We start from the raw sequence: 19,185 nt of genomic DNA, 5'->3' as shown, positions 1-19,185 counted from the left end.
TGATGAAGCAACCGTTGAATTTTGTGTGTATGTTTGTGTTTGTTTGTGTGTCTATCAACCTACCAGCGCTTTCATTTGGTAAGTCACATCATCTTTGTTTTTAGATATATTTTTCCCACGTGGAATGTTTCCCTCTATTATATTTATATATACTTATGTATAAATGCGATACGAAATCATCATAGTTATCATTAGTATAAATATATTTTCCTATATATATGTGTGATGTAGAAGCATCACAATAAACAACAATGTGTGCATATTTCCCGATGTACACATACCTTCCACCTACAACACTTGACGGTTCATACCTCTAGACAGGTTTCTAGTTAGTAGTTTCATTGTTTTCGTACTCATATATCTTTGTGTGTATGATTATGTGTGTTTGTGCAGCCCCATTCTTTGGCCTTCTTATCTGGAGATAAGTTGTAGGTTATTGGAAATCACAGAGAATATGAAGGACTTCTGCGATAGAAGTAGATGAATATGGAAAGAGGGAAAAAATAGGCAGGTACTCAAAAGAGTAGTAAGAAACAAAAAAGAAAAGAAATGGTTGCTAAGATCGAAGAAGAGAAAGAAGATAGCCCCAAAGACAAGAAACCCTTCCCACCAACCTTCCCCGGGATCCCTACCTCTCTAGTACTTGAGTGAGAAGCCAGAGGAGGTATGGTGTTAAATCGTCTCCTACAGAACAGACATTCCCACCTTCACCCTTGAGGTTCCAGAAGAAAATCTTAGCAACCCCTATGGAACGGCAAATGGTGAAGAATCAGTCACACTTTTATGCTTGGGTTGTTTGAAAGGTGTGGTGTGTGTTCTGTGTTAGAAATGATTTATATGTTGGTGTGAATCACGTTTTAATCTACAAAACCCACCCCTTCCAAAATTATAAAAACACTCCAATTTACAGCACATTTCATAAAAAGTATAAAATATTCTATACCAAATAGAAAATTATACACTACAATAAAATAGTTGTCTAGTTAGTCAATTTAAATTATGTTTTATACACACATAAAATCCTCTATTCAGTTTATGTCATCTTGACATCACTCTGTTTCAACAGTAACGTCATATTATACAGGGTCCGGCATAAAAAACTCCCCGATTACAAAGTAACGTGCAGCGGACAGTAGAAGGAGCAGAGTGGTGGAGGGCGCGTCGTTAAGTAGCTGCCTACGTGCCGTTTTCAGTGTACGCCATGGCGTGGTCTGGTGAACATCGTGCCTTCGTAGTGTAAGATTTTATTCAAAATGGCGAATCGCCTATTAATACTCAACGTGCTTTTCGCGTTCGCTTTGCGCTCGGACGACGGAACCCTGTTCCCGATAAGAAAACAATTTATTCTTGGGTTGCTAACTTTCGTGAGACAGGTTCCGCATTAAAAAGGAAACCACCTGGACGACCACGGACTGCAACAGGCCCCGGAAATGTTGATGCAGTTAGAGCTTCAGTTCAACAATCTCCTCGACGATCCGCTAAAAAGCATGCGGCAGCATTACGGATATCTGATCGAAGTGTGAGAAGAATCTTGCATCGAGATCTTAAAATGCATCCTTACAAAATTGTAACTACGCAGGAACTGAGTGAACGAGACTGTGGTGTCCGTGTAAGTTTGTGCCAAGACCTTCTTCGGAACATTCGTCCCAACGATATTGTGATTTTTTCTGATGAAGCACACTTTCACCTTGCCGGAACAGTGAACAGCCAAAATTGCAGGTACTGGTGTGGACACAATCCCCAAGAACTTCATCAACGACCACTTCATAGCCCTAAAGTAACAGTATGGTGTGCTGTTTACAATTCCGGAGTGATCGGTCCTTACTTTTTCGAAGAAAATGACAGGAATTTAACCGTCAACGGTGAACGCTATTGTGCCATGCTCCGCGACTTTCTCCAACTGCAACTAAGGGAGCTTTTTGGTGAAATAGAGAACGTGTGGTTCCAGCAAGATGGTGCTACAGCCCACACAGCGCAGCAGTCACTGGCATTGGTGAAGGAAATGTTTCCTGGACATGTGATCTCGTTGCGTGGAGACATTGGCTGGCCCCCACGATCACCGGACTTAACGCCCTGTGATTTCTTTCTTTGGGGCTATTTAAAAGCAAAAGTTTATGAACAACGTCCACAATCTTTACGAGCCCTGAAAGAAGCAATTACACAAGAGGTTGAAGCTATTCCACCTGAAATGACTCAAAGAGTAATGAATAACTTCAGGGAAAGACTCAATCAGTGTGTCGACAGTGCAGGAAGCCATTTAAGGGATGTTTTATTTAAAAAGTAAGACCATAAGAGTATTTTCTAAAATGGCATAATATGTACTTTTATTTAGTATAAATAAAATTGTTCTACCTTATTTGGTTTTGTTTTTATTAGCTTTCCTTAAAGGGGAGGTTTTTCTGCCGGACCTTGTACTTTTCACTAATGTAAAATTCTATTTGTTTCATTTCTTGTCTAGAGATCACTGTTCATTCGTGATTCTCTTAAGTTTTCTACTTGACTGTCACATCTGGTTTCCTACGTACTAAAATTATAGTATAGTGTAGGAATTTAGGAATAGATTATAGACTAGTTTAAGATTTGAAGAGAATTCGGTGCAGGAAAACTATCTTGGAAGAAACACCAAAAAAAGCTTGGGATCCGACAGTTGTCACTCCGCCCATTAAGTCAAAATGTTAACGTCCCTGGGGGACAGCTGTGAATCCACCCAGATCCTATGGATATGACCTTATCCTCACTTGAGCAAGTGCAAACCAGTACTTCTCATTAAATTTTGTGTTAAAGTCTCCCCACAGCAAAACAATCACCACTTTACTAGGTAACATAACATCAGGTAAAGTTATTCTATTTTCTACTCTATCCTGGATAAATTTGAATCCTTTCCACAAGTCACCTATAACCTTGCTTGGATTATTAAGTTTGGAACAAGCAATAGTCGAAATGTTTCCAGAGGTACTCTTGCCGCAACTCCTCGATCTGTCATTTCCTCAAATGGTTCCTCCAATCTTCATGCACTTGTAATATCAAAGGTGGATATATTCTTTTTGAAATTCCATCCTACATTATTTACTCATGTGTTCATGTCTGCAATTTGCGATTGGACTATTGGCATTCTATAGACTGGTTTACACTCTCTTTCAAAGTATCCATTTCCTGTCTTACATTATTGTATTTAACATTACACACATTTTCACAAGATTCTAACTTTTCATTAAGATCGGGTTCTTTATTATTATATCTGACATTGCATTCATTCTCCAAAGTAACTATGCCTTCACACTGATTACTAGATTCTTTGCTTTGAGCATCTATTTTGATGGGCAACAAACCTATACTTGTCTTTTGAATATCTAAAGTTTCATTCTGAGCCTTTAATTTAGAATTCATTGAGTTTATTAAGTCTACATTTTTCTTTAACATGTCATCTCGAACATCCAATTTAGAATTTATTGAGTTTACTAAGTCTAGGTTTTTCTTGAATTTATCACCTAATATTTTACTCAAGGTCACGAAGCATTCATCTAAATCTTTCCTAAAAGTATTAAAAAGCTCATTCTGGTCTTTGAATTGAGCATCTGGTTCCTTTCTTAAAGAAGCATTTTGAGCATTTGAATCTGTCCTCTGGTCATCTAATCGAGAATGTACTAAGCCTATTTCTTTTTGTAGAGTCTCTGAATCTGCGATCTGTGCATCAAGTTTTTCACTTAAAGTTGCACTTATTTCATTTCTCAGAGAAGCACCCTGGTCATTTATTTTATCATTTAATTGTAAACTCTGAGCTTCTAGTTTGGCATCTAAATTGCAATTAGTTCCTTTCTTAAAAAAGTATTTTGAGCAATTAGTTCCTTTCTTAAAGCCACTGAATCTGCACTTTCGGCTTTGATTAAATTTACTGCTTCAGACCAGTCAGGCACCTCCTTATACACTTTCATTGCCATGGCTGGTTCTGAAGTTTCCCCAATTCCCTGTGTACTATCCATATTTCTCTTAGTTTTTGATCTAGTAATCATAAAAAAAACTCAACATTGAATATAGTAACTATACTAACAGTATATTATTCGACTATTTCTTTAATTTTATACTCAAACAAATATTGTTTTTCGCTCACACAACATAGAGTTCTAGCTGCGTTGGTGAGTGGATGCATTAATCACCGCCAGTGAACAGCACTGTCACTGGCGACGTCGAATGTTGGTTTCAGCATTGGCATCGGTGAGCGTATGTGGAATCAGCACCGGTGAACGGGGACTGGTGCCAGCGTCGTTGGACTTAGGCTGTTTTCCATGTCCGCATCACCACGATGTGGGTGAGAGCCACTTACTCCCCACACCGGATCTTCTTTGATGAATTATTCTCATCATATTTCTTCTTAGTCTAATACATTGGAATCTTCTCTCTCTTCTTTTAACATTATATCTTCCTTATGTCTTGTTTATTAACTTTCACCATTTGAACTTTTGAGGCAGAATACAGTACCGTGAAACAATTCTCTTGTCTTGTTATACTTGGTTGCTGTGAGAACACGTCATATCTTCTGTTTCAATTTCCTCTCAAAATTCCCAATTTTTTCAAGTCCTTTCCACCAGTCACCACATTCTTACGATGTGTGACAATGAGATGTGTAGAGTAAATATACAAACTTTATGTTTTCACCAATTAACGATGTATTGGATTATGCAGAATAACATTTTCGCATTTCACATGTAAATATCTCTGTCTTCCTGTATTTCACTCATATTTCGATCTTTAGAAATGCATTAAATTTACATTCATAAGGGAGTTGGTTTAAGAACCACTCATAACTTATTAACATGTCTCCACAAATAACAAATTCATTCTTTTTCACATAAGTATTAGAGTACTTGCAAGTCAACTGATTCGTCTAGCATTAGACTCAATTAAATACATTTACAATAGCGTAGTTTTAACAAAAATGTAATTTATGAACATGCCTTGCTTGTAGCAAGTCCAACACATGAAGTATAATTAACAATGTTTCAACTGTTCTTCTTTTTTCTCATTACAATAGTCAATGATATAAAACACCATAAGATACATAAACACTCCCTGTTCTTCCAATACAGCTTCTGTGGCGCGAGTGGCAAACATTTGTCAATGCCATTCGACCATCGCATCTGCCTTGTGCTCTTGACTCCTTTCCAGCCTGTGCACACAAACATGTGTCACACAGTATGTATGTTCTCTCACACTTATTTTTAAAACACCGTGTGTTCGAATGGTAAAAGGATGAGTGGTTCTAGAATTTACACAGAAATTCTCGAAGCACTACAACTGGAGTAGGTGGTTGTGAGAGGATGTATGCATCTAGGACTATTACAGTGGCATGAGCCATGAGGCTAGCGGTTGGGAGCAGGGGTTGTGTAAGGATGGATGAGTATATTGTGTAGGTTCAGTTTACAGTGGAATACCTTTCTGGGATGGGTGGGAAGGATAGTGGGCAGGACATTTCTCATTTCAGGGCATGAAAGATATAGTCAAAACTCTGGCAGAGAATGTAATTCAGTTGCTCCAGTACATGATAGTAGTGAGTTACGAGGGGAATGCTCTGTGGCTGGACAGTGGGTCTTTGGAAAGTGGTAGGAGAGTGGAGAGAGAAGGCACAGGAGATTTGTTTTTGTACAAGGTTGGGAGGATAATTATGGTCTGTGAAGGCTTCAGTGAGACCCTGGGTATATTTCGAGAGGAATCATTCATCACTGCAGATGTGATGACCATGGGTGGCTAGGCTGTAGTTATATTCCATTCTGGATTTGCCATTGTTTGATTCTAGTTTGTTTTGTGGTAGATTTTTTTTTTAAATGAGTTTTTTTTATAAATAACAATGGATGTTTACAGTAAATTCTTATGCATGTGTTGATATCTTTCATTCTTTGTGGAGAAATTCCTGTGAGTAATATTTCTCTCGTTTGTAGAAATTGTGTGCCAAACTGGCACTTTAACTTTGAATCCCTGCCTTCTACAGGCAGAATACTACCAGTTATACTATCCATGCACTTCTTATGAAGATCTCCTCAAAAGTTCTCCTCCTTCATTTCTCTTCTTTTCTTGCAGACTTCCCCAACTCTCTCAGGTAATGTTAATGGATTAATATTTCTGGGACAAATCATGTAATAGGAAGAAAAAGATCTTAAATAAGCAACAAACCTGAGATGTTGTTAATTTAAACTCTCTGCTTTGGATACCTTTCAAGGATGCTAATTTGGCAGTATAGTAGGAGAGCCTCAATGACCGGCAGAAAATTTGAGGTAGTTTTGTGAGGAGTATATGGTTAGTGAAACTGGTAGTGTGCAACCCCTGGAAGGAAGAAGTTGGCTCCAACTTTTGTTTACGGATGTGATACGAAGTTTTTTTCTTGCTGCTTTAGATTTTCCTTAGTTCTTTTCAAAAAACACTTATAAATCTATAAGATGTGGCAAATGTAAGGTAGTTCAGTTTGAACAGGTATTTTATTTAATGATTATGACTGGCAGTAACATCAGTGGAACTGAATAATCAGTGGTTCAATTTAAAGTGTTTCTTACTTTTTTATGTGTTTATGTAACCCTTTTCTTAACAGGTCCCATGTTTATGTATGTGATGTGAATTTTTTTTTTTTTTTTTTTTTTTTTTTTTTTTTTTTTTTTTTTTTGTCTTAGATTTTCCTTACTTTATTTCAAATAACATGTATAAATCTGTAAGATGTGGCAAATGTAAGGTAGTTCAGTTTGAACAGGTATTTTCTTTAAATGAATATGATTGACAGTAACATCATTGGCATTGAATAATCAGTTAATTTAATGTATTACTTATTATACAATTAGGATTTGTATGATGTTGATTACAAAATAAATTGTATAGTGGATTTCATTGCTTTACTGATCTTCATAAATATAATATTGAAGTCATTTTTGCATTAATGCATTTTGCATGAAATTAGAATTTGGTGATTGTCACACAGTTGTTTAAAGTATTTAATGCTTTTTTTCTTGCACTGCTATCCATTTTCAATTTTTATATCTCATGCATAATGTATTGTAATCTCATCTATGCTTAATAATCTTATTTTCCAGACCTGTTCAGGATAATTTCTATAGAGCAGTGGGTCTCCAGACATACATTTCAGCATCAAATTTTGTTTTACTTACAAAGTCATTTACATATACTGTCAATACTAAGAAAGAAGAAACAGAGGAGGTCAGGGACCATTACTTGTCAGGTCTTGGAAAACTCCATTATGCAGATAAGGAGGTCAGTATTATTTTGGTCACAGATAATATTATATTCGTGTCTCTTCCATAATGCGATTCATGCATGTACTCTGAAAAGAGATGAAATGTGTGCATGTTAAAAATAGAGGAAAAATATAAACTGTCAGTTTGTAACATAATTATATGTAGTAGTTTGCAAAATCTAAATCCTCACACAATTATGCTGGAAACTTTAGTTGTAATTTTCTCATTCAAATACAGGTACTCACACCTTAGTAAATTTCACTATCACATTTCTCAAATAGGTTTGATATTTTGAACATTTAGTTTGTTGTAAATGGTTTGTTTCAACACTGAAAGATATTTGCCCCTCCCTTTCAGCTAGTTGCCCAGCCACCTATAAGCAAAAAAATTCCATTTTTAGAAAATCTTGTTTATACATTTATGCATTTCTCCTTTCTGGCTCACTTTCATTCATTTGTTGTAACTGTTAATTTTGACTTAACTTTTAATTTATTCATCCTTGATCATAATGACTACACTATAATGCACACCATGGTAAATAACATTGCCATAAATACGTATAAATGCTACAAAAGGAAGAAAGCAAGAGAAATTAAAGTTTAAAGTACTACTGAGAAGAAAGTCATTAATGATGGACTAAGTTGTAAGCATAGTCAGATCCAAGTAAATTTTTCACATTTTCTCTGTGTCATTAAAATGTTTAGTAACTGGGTAATACTAGCTCTTAACAGTCTGGTATAAAGTTTTTTTACCTAAAACAGACTGCAGCTTAATTAAATTTGTGGGTCCCTGAAGTTTCGGTATGGCTTTGATTCATATTTTAGTTGGTTTTAGTCGTACTTTGCAGAAAATGTGCTGTAATTTTTATGTGTGCTGTGAGTATTGACATATGGCCATGGGTGGGCAGTTGAATTAAAATACACACATCACCACCATTGATGAATGTATTATTGAAAACACACACATGCAATATACAGCATGGCACTACTGTCACACTACATTCTTCTCACAGAGATGTTTTTTTCAGGCCTTAATCTCACTGCCCCAAAGAACCAATTACAGAGAAGAGAAGCATATGCTAGAAACCCTTAGCTTCTGAGTGCTCTGGAAATGGCACTGAATTCGAATGATGGTCACTGCATTAAGTAAACCTAATTACAAAACTTCCCCCCAGTGGACATCATAAGAAAATAACTAATCCAGTCCACATTGCAGAAATACATTATTAAACATTAGAACACAAATGAGACAAAATTTAACAGTAGGTAGTCCAGCATCATGTAATACTTCTTTTAATCCTAACATGTCTCTGAATCTCTCAGTTTTAATACCGCTATGACCTTTAGTTAAAATGTCTGCAGTGTTGTTATTGTTTGACACATAATTAAAGTCTGCCTGAATTTATGATAGAACACACTGAAATTTTTGGTTCTTTCTGATACATCCTTTTTCTTGGTAATGTCAGTATCACCAGTGTTGTCAGCACTGACCTGCAGGAGAAGTCCAACAAATTCAGAATAGTTGATCTCATTTGAAAAACCTACAAACCATTCCACTTCCTTGCATGTCTTGAACATTGCAATGCATTCAGCTTTTAGTGTGGAGGTGGCTGCAATGGGTTGCCTTTTACATTTCCAGCTGATTGCTGCTCCACCTAATGATATTGTGTACCCTGTTATAGATTTACTGTCAGATGGGTCATTTGCCCAGTCAGAACCACTGAATGCACTAGGATCAGAACAACAGGCATTGAAACATAAGCTCAAACCTTTAGTTTGCTGCAGGAAAGAAACACCCTTTTTACTCTGTCCCAATGAGAAACTCTTGGTTTAGAATTGAACTGACTCAACCTTCCTGCAATAAAGGAAATATCAGGTCGAGTACATGTGGATATATACAACAAAGAACCCATTGTATTTTGCTACAATTTTTGCCCCATTCTCATCTTCACCAAAATGGTTCTCCTTACATGGAGTATCTATGCCTTGTAGTTATGCATTTTAAACTCTTGCAGTGTCTGCTGAATGACTGTAGCTAGTTTGGTTTAATTTCACTTGCCCTTGTGATTGCTCAATCTTAAGTCCTAAAATTAACAACATCTCATCCATTGCTTTAACACTAATGTGATATTTCAAAACATTCTAGAATTTTTCAATCCTCTCTTTCTCACCTATTACAACAACATCATCAACATGCCCCCCAATGATCACTTGATGAGAGAAGAGTATACAAGGATCCTTTTCACATTGTTCCAAACCTAACTTTTTCATCACAAAGCAGATAAAAATCGTTCTAGTCCTTTCCTGCATGGTGAAGCCCATACAAACTCTTACTAAATAAACACACTATAATCCTCACACTAAACAATTTTGGTTGCGCCATGAAAATGGTACCACTTACTGAGATAAGGAGTTTCTACATCAGTGTATTTGGTTTTCCATTGCCCAAGTACTGTATTTGCTATCAGAATCCTCAAGCTACATTGTCTCATTACTGGGCTGTAGCTTTCCCAGTAATCAACTCCAAATATTTGGATAAAACCCAAAGCTACTAATCTTACTTTATATTTAGTAATCTCACCTTCTCTGTTTCTCTTTGCAGCAAACACCCAATTACTTCCTCTGACATGATCAGCTTTTGATCTGTCAACAAGTTGCCATGTATTGTAAAGTTTTAGGCTACTCATCGCCAGCTCCATGGCTGTACACCACTTGTCCCTGTGAATTGAGGCTTGAGTCTCTTCTAATGATGTTTGATCAGATGGTTTCACATTACACATGGTTTAAAACATTTCATCAGCTTTGCCAGACTTGAAGATAGTCATAATCCCATTTCACTATTTGGATTCAGAATCATATCCATCATCTTCTCCAACTGTGAATTGGTTGCCATCTCCTTGGTCAGCTGTTGACTCAATCACATTGTCTGCTACCATTTCTGCACTCCTTGGCGGTATGTTGTTGCTGTCTGTTGATAGATCAGGAAAGCTCAACTTCACCATATAGACATTGTCTGCTGTCACTTCATTGCTGTGTGGATCATCTCTTTCATGATTACTTCCCCTGGAAACACATTCTTATGCCCATTCCCCATGTTTGTCAATGTCAATGTGCTTGTCCATACTCTGCAGTCAGACACATTGAGTGTTATAAGGCCAACTTTAATATGTCCTTTCTGCTTCCAGATTTTATACATGATTTTTCCACCAAGGGATCTTTTTGGGCATCAATTCTGTGTTTAGCATGCCAACATCATAGCTTTTCCCCATAAGTTGTTATCAAACCACCTTGGAATAATAGACCACCTTGGAATAGTAGACACCAAACAATGGATATAAGGGTTTGATTCAGGTGCTCTGTTTCTCCATTGGATGGGGGAGAGTAAACCATGCTTTTCCAATGTAATATGTCCTCTTTCTTGAACAACTGCTCAAATTTTCTGTTGATGCACTCAGTCCCCTTGTACAATAGGAAACTTTGCAGTTTTCTCTCTTTCTCACACTGTGCACATCCTGTAAACTCTAAAAATAAATCAAACACATCTAAGGAGGTCTGTCTAATATAGCCCACATCCCTATATACCAATTCTAGAACATCTTCAGTAGTAGTATGGCTTGGTTTGAAAGGCTGTCTTTTCAGTTTTCCTTGCACACATGCTTCACATTTTACTTCATACTTAGTGACTTATACTTTGGGTAATACTTCTCTGTGTCCAAGTCTTTGGTGCCACAAAATTTGTGACCGTCTGGCTGCTGCTTCATTTCCCACTTGTAGATGTGTTTTGTTGTTGTGGGGCATCACTGTACTGTTATTCTCTTTGTAATATTCACAGTGCAGTAAACAGACATCACTGCCTGATGATCTTTCTCTCAACACTTCCTTCTCACCAATACATGCATTAACATCACCATTTTTAATCTAATGTACATTCATTTCTTGTCCATTTGTTTAACAGGCAATAAGTTCCCATCCAGTTCTTTCATCAGAGGCACTTCTGTTAGGTGGATTGTTTACCCCAAATGACTATTCTGCTTTCAAGACAACACTTCCCTTTCCATGGAAATGTGGGCATTCCTTGGCAACATGATCTGCTTCACCACAAGAGAAACATAGTCTGTTTCTGCTGGCTGCGTTCTTCTCATCTTTTTGGTTTTGTTATCATTTTTATAGTGGCTTGAGCCAGACTTGTGTTGGTTATGACCTCCACCATGTACTGCATGTGCTGTGGCTTCTTCTCAGCTCTTAGCAGCCTTCGAGTCTGATTCCAGCCTCTTCTCTTCTAATTCTAGTCTGTTGATGACAAAGTCTATGGTCAATCTGTCTTCATCTCTTTCTAAACTTCTAATGAGGCCTTCATACTTCTCTAAAAGCAGTTCTAGAAGCATGAAGCTTGCAACTGTTTTGTCATCAAAGGTAAAGCCCCTATGCTTCACTAATCTATTGGCAGCCAGTATCATTGTTACATAGTCATCCATAGTCATAATCAACTTCTTTCTTCATATTTACTAAGTCCCCCATCTTGGATATAGTGTCAAGTAGGCTGTTGTTTCAGGGTATTTTGTCCAATTTTTCCCATGCTTCCTTCACTAGTTTTAGAGTGCCTGTCATGTCTAGGTAGCAGTCTTCAACTAACATTAGAATGATGGATAAGGCCTTCTCATTTTTGTTCTTTTTCTCCATGTTTAATTGATTTTAACATGTTGCAAATCCAGGTAACCCATGCCTCACTACGTTTTATCAGTGAAAGAACATTAATTTACCATGTGAAATAATTATTACTGTGCAGGCAACCAATCTTCACAGATAGTTCCATCATTGTGAATTGTTTCCTTCATCATCAGCTAGGATAGAATGTCAACCGCCATTGTCATCATCAGTTCTTGTACCTCGTGTCTTTGAATTAAAATGCATGCATTGTCACTGTTGATAAATGTATTACAGAAAACACACACATACAATATACAGAATGGCATTACCATCACACTACATTCTTCTCACAGAGATGTTTTTTTTTTTTTTCATGCCATACTCGCACTGCACCAAAGAAGCGCATACATAGAAGAGAAGCATACACTAGAAACCTTTTGCTTCTGTGTGCTGTGGAAACAGCACTGAATTCAAGTGATGGTTACCACATTAAGCAAACCTAATTACAAAAAAATGTGTTCTGCATCTGGTTGAAACAGGAAACTATGGTTATCTAATTTGCATTTTGGCCAGATCAGTTGCACTACATTAAATAACTCATTATGTTACTGCAAATTTTTATTTTGAAATTGCTGCATATGTGCAGTGCCCCACATGGTTTCTTATGATAACCAGAGGGTACTGCTTGCTGTGTCTGTGGCATCGGTTAAGCCACATGTGCCCCTCGGGCTGAGCTAAATGATGAGAACCTCGGCGAGCATTCATTGCTGGGCATGGACTTGGAAAACATGGGTTTCCTGAGCTGCAGATTGGGTAGTGCCATCCATACTCTATCTGTAAACTCTGGGGATGCTTCAATGATCACCAGGCAGTTTGGAAATGGAAAGCAGTGTATGACAGGGCACAAACCTCTATAAAGAAACTTCATTCTCAAGGTGTGCTGTGCACTGATGACATGCATGGCTGCTGAGAGGTGTATCAGTCTGCAGAGGGCATCTTCCGGGGAACTTGCCACATTTAAGTTGCATGAGACTTGCTGAGGCAAGCAGGGCTCTGGGTGGATCTATGTGTCTCTAGCTGCTCATGGAAACATGATGGAAAATCAGTTTACTAACTCCATCCCAACATGATTGATGTAGCATCTGGGAGTATTCACTCTAACTCATCAAAATGATTGAATGAGGCTAGTCTTGAAAATTAGATTGTGTTTAGTAACAGAGCTCAAGGAGTCATAAAACAGAATGTGTTCCTAATGAGCAAGAGGATGGAGGGGGCATTTGAAATAGTGTCCCTTTCTACATTCATAGAGGATTGGAAGTGCTTGTTGGTACCTTAAACTCTATTAAATGGTTACAAAATGGCTACTTCCCACTTGTGGTTGACAGGGAAAAGCAGGTGGAATAGGTTAGGAAGTCACAAAAACTGGTTTAATGTGACATAATGGTTAGTTGCAAAACTACATCAAATCGAGCTAAGATGTGGTCACATGTTGTGATTTTATTGAAGTAGACACCTCAGAACTCAAACAAGAATGGGCATCATAGGGGATAGTAAATTTGGAACAAAGGATGCAAAGGAATAATAGAGAGATTGAGAAGACTGCTATCTTCATTGTGGCCTTCAATTTCCTGATGCTATCTGAACATATCATGGCAAGGTTTCTCCAACTTAGAGTTAGGCTCTATATACTTAACCAGATAAGATGTTTCAGATGCCAGCAATTTGACCAAACAATGCTGAGTTGCAGAGGTGAAGTGACTGGTGGGAAATGTGGAAAGGCAGCCATTGACACAGTCACTGACTGTTCATCTCCAGTGATATGCATCAACCACTCTTGGAGTCACCTAGTCTGTAGCTGAGACTGCCCAATTTTTGCTGAGGGATGAAAAATTCAGGAAGTAAATGTGACCAAGCAGATCCCTTACATGGAAATTGAAAAAATAATAAGGTGATGAAATCCCCTGCCCTCGTTACATTTTTTGCTTCTTTGATAAATAAACTTGCCAAGAGGTAGATGCTTTAGCACAGACCACCTCGAGTGAACTGCTATTCGCTATCAGCACCTTTGGTTGCACCTGTACAAGGCAAAACAAAGAGAGTAAAGGTGTAATGATACTGGCAGCAATGATACAGGAGAAAGGCAAGACTTCAACAGTGAACTTAGAGAAGGCACCCAAAAATCAGAGTGCCTCTCAACTGTTTCAATCACCATCACCCACTAAGGGGAAAGAGAAGGTAAAGGGTCATGACATTTAGGTCAAATGCTGTTTTGGGCACCATCAGACTTCATTCTGACATGTCTGGCTGATAAGGAGGACATCATGGAGGTAGATTCCTCATCAACAGACCCTGACAGCCCCTCCATTCCCCTTGCTCTGCAAGTGCCTCACTGTTGTTGTTGTGGTCATCAGTCCTGAGACTGTTTTGATGCAGCTCTCCATGCTACTCTATCCTGTGCAAACATCTTCATCTCCCAGTACCTACTGCAATCTACATCCTTCTGAATCTGCTTGGTGTATTCATCTCTTGGTCTCCCTCTACGATTTTTACCCTCCACGCTGCCCTCCAATACTAAATTGGTGATCCCTTGATGCCTCAGAACATGTCCTACCAACCAATCCCTTCTTCTAGTCAAGTTGTGCCACAAACTTCTCTTCTCCCCATCCTATTCAACATCTCCTCATTAGTTATGAGATCTCCCCATCTAATCTTCAGCATTCTTTTGTAGCACCACATTTCGAAAGATTCTATTCTCTTATTGTCTAAACTATTTATCGTCCATGTTTCACTTCCATACATGGCTACACTCCATACAAATACTTTCAGAAACAACTTCCTGACACTTAAATCTATACTTTATGTTAACAAATTTCTCTTCTTCAGAAACGATTTCCTTTCCATTGGCAGTCTACATTTTATACCCTCTCTACTTCGACCATCATCAGTTATTTTGCTCCCCAAATAGCAAAACTCCTTTACTACTTTAAGTGTCTCATTTCCTAATCTAATAACCTCAGCATCACCGGACTTAATTCGACTACACTCCATTATCCTCGTTTTGCTTTTGTTCATGTTCATCATATATCCTCCTTTCAAGACACTATCCATTCTGTTCAACTGCTCTTCCAAGTCCTTTGCTGTCTCTGACAGAATTACAATGTCATCAGCGAACCTCAATGTTTTTAATTCTTCTCCATGGATTTTAAAAACCTACTCCAAATTTTTCTTTTGTTTCCTTTACTGCTTGCTCAATATACAGATTGAATAACATTGAGGAGAGGCTACAACCCTGTCTCACTCCCTTCCCAACCACTGCTTCTCTTTCATGCCCCTCTACTCTTATAACTGCCATTTGGTTTCTATACAAATTGTAAATAGCATTTCGCTCCCTATATTTTACCCCTGCCTCCTTCAGAATTTGAAAGAGAGTATTCCAGTCAACATTGTCAAAAGCTTTCTCTAAGTCTACAAATGCTAGAAACGTAGGTTTGCCTTTCCTTAATCCAGCTTCTACGATAAGTCGTAGGGTCAGTATTGCCTCACATGTTCCTATATTTCTAAGGAATCCAAACTGATCTTCCCCTAGGTCGGCTTCTACTATTTTTTCCATTCGTCTGTAAAGAATTCGTATTAGTATTTTGCAGCTGTGACTTATTAAACTGATAGTTCGGTAATTTTCACATCTGTCAACACCTGCTTTCTTTGGGATTGGAATTATTATATTCTTCTTGAAGTCTGAGGGTATTTCGCCTGTCTCATACATCTTCCTCACCAAATGGTAGAGTTTTGTCAGGACTGGCTCTCCCAAGGCCGTCAGTAATTCTAATGGAATGTTGTCTACTCCTGGGGCCTTGTTTTGACTCATGTCTTTCAGTGCCCTGTCAAACCCTTCACGCTGTATCATATCTCCCATTTCATCTTCATTTACATCCTCTACCATTTCCATAATATTGTCCTCAAGTACATCGCTCTTGTATAGACCCTCTATATTCTCCTTCCACATTTCTGCTTTCCCTTCTTTGCTTAGAACTGGGTTTTGATCTGAGCTCTTAATATTCATACAAGTGGTTCTCTTTTCTCCAAAGGTCTCTTTAATTTTCCGGTAGGCAGTATCTATCTTACCCCTAGTGAGATAAGCCTCTACATCCTTACATTTATCCTCTAGCCATCCGTGCTTAGCCATTTTGCACTTCCTGTTGATCTCATTTTTGAGACGTTTGTATTCCTTTTTGCCTGCTTCATTTACTGCATTCTTATATTTTCTCCTTTCATCAATTAAATTCAATATTTCTTCTCTTACCCAAGGATTTCTACTAGCCCTCATCTTTTTACCTACTTGATCCTCTGCTGCCTTCACTACTTCATCCCTCAGAGCTACCCATTCTTCTTCTATTGTATTTATTTCCACCATTCCTGCCATTTGTTCCCTTACACTCTCCCTGAAACTCTGTACAACCTCTGGTTTAGTCAGTTTATCCAGGTCCCATCTCCTTAAATCCTCACCTTTTTGCAGTTGTTTTCAGTTTTAATCTACAGTTCATAACCAATAGATTGTGGTCAGAGTCCACATCTGCTCCTGGAAATGTCTTACAATTTAAAACCTGGTTCCTAAATCTCTGTCTTACCATTATATAATCTATCTGAAATCTGTCAGTATCTCCAGGCTTCTTCCATGTATACAACCTTCTTTTATGATTCTTGAACCAAGTGTTAGCTGTGATTAAGTTGTGCTCTGTGCAAAATTCTACCAGGCGGCTTCCTCTTTCATTTCTTAGCGCAAATCCATATTCACCTACTACATTTCCTTCTCTTCCTTTTCCTGCTACCGAATTCCAGTCACCCGTGACTATTAAATTTTCGTCTCCCTTCACTATCTGAATAATTTGTTTTATTTCATCATACATTTCTTCAATTTCTTCGTTATCTGCAGAGCTAGTTGACATATGAACTTGTACTATTGTAGTAGGCGTGGGCTTCGTGTCTATCTTGGCCACAAAAATGTGTTCACTATGCTGTTTGTAGTAGCTTATCTGCATTCCTATTTTTTTATTCATTATTTATGCATTACCCCTATTTGACTTTGTATTTATAACCCTGTATTCGCCTGACCAAAAGTCTTGTTCCTCCTGCCACCGAACTTCTCTAATTCCCACTATATCTAACTTTAACCTATCCATTTCCCTTTTTAAATTTTCTAACCTACCTGCCCGATTAAGGGATCTGACATTCCACGCTCCGATCCGTAGAACGCCAGTTTTCTTTCTCCTGATAACGACGTCCTCTTGAGTAGTCCCCGCCCGGAGATCCAAATGGGGTTCTATTTTACCTCCGGAATATTTTACCCAAGAGGACGCCATCATCATTAACCATACAGTAAAGCTGCATGCCCTTGGGAAAAATTACGGCTGTAGTTTCCCCTTGCTTTCAACCGTTCACAGTACCAGCACAGCAAGGCTGTGTGCCTCACTATCTTGGCGAAAAGATAAGCGTAAATTAAAACTGTCCCTCTAAAATGGCTCCCATAGTCCAGTAGTGTATGAATGGATACTGGATGTACATGGAGAAATTTAGAATTCTCTTACAGAGTAGACCTATCTACCCACGTCTTCAAGAGACACATTTTAAAACTACTGATATACCTGTACTTGGATTCTGTCACCTCCACAGGAGAGACTTAATTATAAAAGGGGAAAGGTGGAGTAAGATACATTCCATTCCTCACCTGTGTCCTTAACCACAAGGCTACAAGTGGTTACTTTCAGGATAATGGCCTAAGTTAATGTCACAGTATACTCTGTGTACCTCCTATCCCATGATCCTGTTACAGTGAGATCCCAACACAGCTCATTGCTGAACTGCCCCATACCTTTGTCCTTTTAGTAGTCATTAATGGTTATAGTGCACTATGGGGATCCAACACAACTTTCTCCAGGACTTGGATATCTCAGGGACCCTACAGAAGCTGCAGACATCATATTGATTAACATTGTACAAGATACGTATTTCAGCACCCCAATGAGTTTGTATAGAGCAAGAGACGTCTCATTCTGCATGCCTGCCCTTGCAGACACTGCTCATTGGGAACTGGATGATTATCTTCATGGCACAACCACTTGCCTTCTGGGCCTGTCTGCCAGATGGAGCAGGTCATGAAAGGAAGCAACTGAGATTGGTCATCAGAAACAACAAGTATAACAAGTTAGCTGTTTCCAAACATTATGAAGGCATTCAGGACTGAGTGGATCAAATTACAGTAATGATTCACCAAACTGCTGATGCATCCAACTCCAGATCATCAGCAACACCAAGAAGCAGGTTGTCTCTTGGAGGAATGAATGGTGAGTGTTGTTCTGCAGTCAAGGAAAGGAAGGTGGCTTTATGAAGATTAAATCGGCGGCCTTCAGATATGAATCTTGCAACCTCTCAAATTATGAAGGCTAAGGTTAGGAAAATAAAACATAAAAGTAAGCAGAGGTCTTTGCATGAGTTCCTGAACTCCATTAATACATCCAGACCTGCAAGCAAAATATAGTAAATCACTACAAGGATTTCCAGGCAGAACTCACAACCACCAGCAGCAGCTGTACAATGGCAGGGGTGACTCCATCCATCACTGAGAGACGTTGTTACAGATAATTCAAGCCAGAATCCAGCTTTGTGACATTATCGGGAGACACAAGGAGGTTTTGTTTTGATTTCTGTTCTATCAGTATGGAGGCATACAACCTGACTTTCTCACTCAGGAATTGGATTCTGCATTGTCAGTAGCTCATATTACTGTGCCTGTTCACGATCTGATAATGTGCAGCATGTTGAAACAGTTGAACCTGCAGTTGAAGGAGGTCATCTCTTTGATGCAATTTGATTGACAGGTGACTTTCCCAACTCATGGAAAGAATCTATTATAATCCTGATTTTAAAACCAGGGAAGGATCAGACTAACACCAGTAGTTATCATGGCATCAGTCTCACAAACTGCGTAGGAAAGACACTGGAGCATGTGATCATCTTGCACGTTGTGTGGTCTCTTGAAACTAAGTCACTCCTGGTGTGAGTTCAGCAGGTGTTGCTCCACACTAGATAACATGATCTGACTCAAAGCAGTGATTCAACAAGCTTTCATTCATAAGCAATACTTTTTTGGTGTATTCTTTGATTTGGAAAAGATCTACAATAATACATGGAGCCATAACATTTTGTTAAGCTCTACAAGTGTGGTTTCCTTGACTACATAGTTAAGAATTGCCTGTCTGACCAACTTAAGCAGGAGACATGTCATTCAGTGGAGTGTTTTAAGTGTAATAGTG

At 38.4% G+C, this 19,185-nt stretch overlaps 1 protein-coding gene across 1 annotated transcript in view; it reads left to right on the top strand.

The window, feature by feature from the left end:
• The first annotated feature begins 6,212 nt into the window (after positions 1–6,212).
• Positions 6,213–19,185, top strand: part of LOC126260398 (dynein axonemal heavy chain 3-like) — a 177,625-nt gene continuing 164,652 nt past the window's right edge. The window contains exons 1-6 of the mRNA XM_049957726.1: positions 6,213–6,266; positions 6,397–6,462; positions 6,578–6,590; positions 6,657–6,733; positions 6,822–6,901; positions 7,071–7,248. Coding sequence (XP_049813683.1) covers positions 6,213–6,266; positions 6,397–6,462; positions 6,578–6,590; positions 6,657–6,733; positions 6,822–6,901; positions 7,071–7,248 — 468 coding nt within the window. The remainder of the gene's footprint in view (positions 6,267–6,396; positions 6,463–6,577; positions 6,591–6,656; positions 6,734–6,821; positions 6,902–7,070; positions 7,249–19,185) is intronic.

This window comes from Schistocerca nitens, chromosome 5 (genome assembly GCF_023898315.1).
Source record: "Schistocerca nitens isolate TAMUIC-IGC-003100 chromosome 5, iqSchNite1.1, whole genome shotgun sequence".
Classification (NCBI taxonomy): Eukaryota; Metazoa; Arthropoda; class Insecta; order Orthoptera; family Acrididae; genus Schistocerca; species Schistocerca nitens.
The sequence above is the reverse complement of the archived record's forward strand: the minus strand, read 5'-3'. Positions and strand labels throughout refer to the sequence as shown.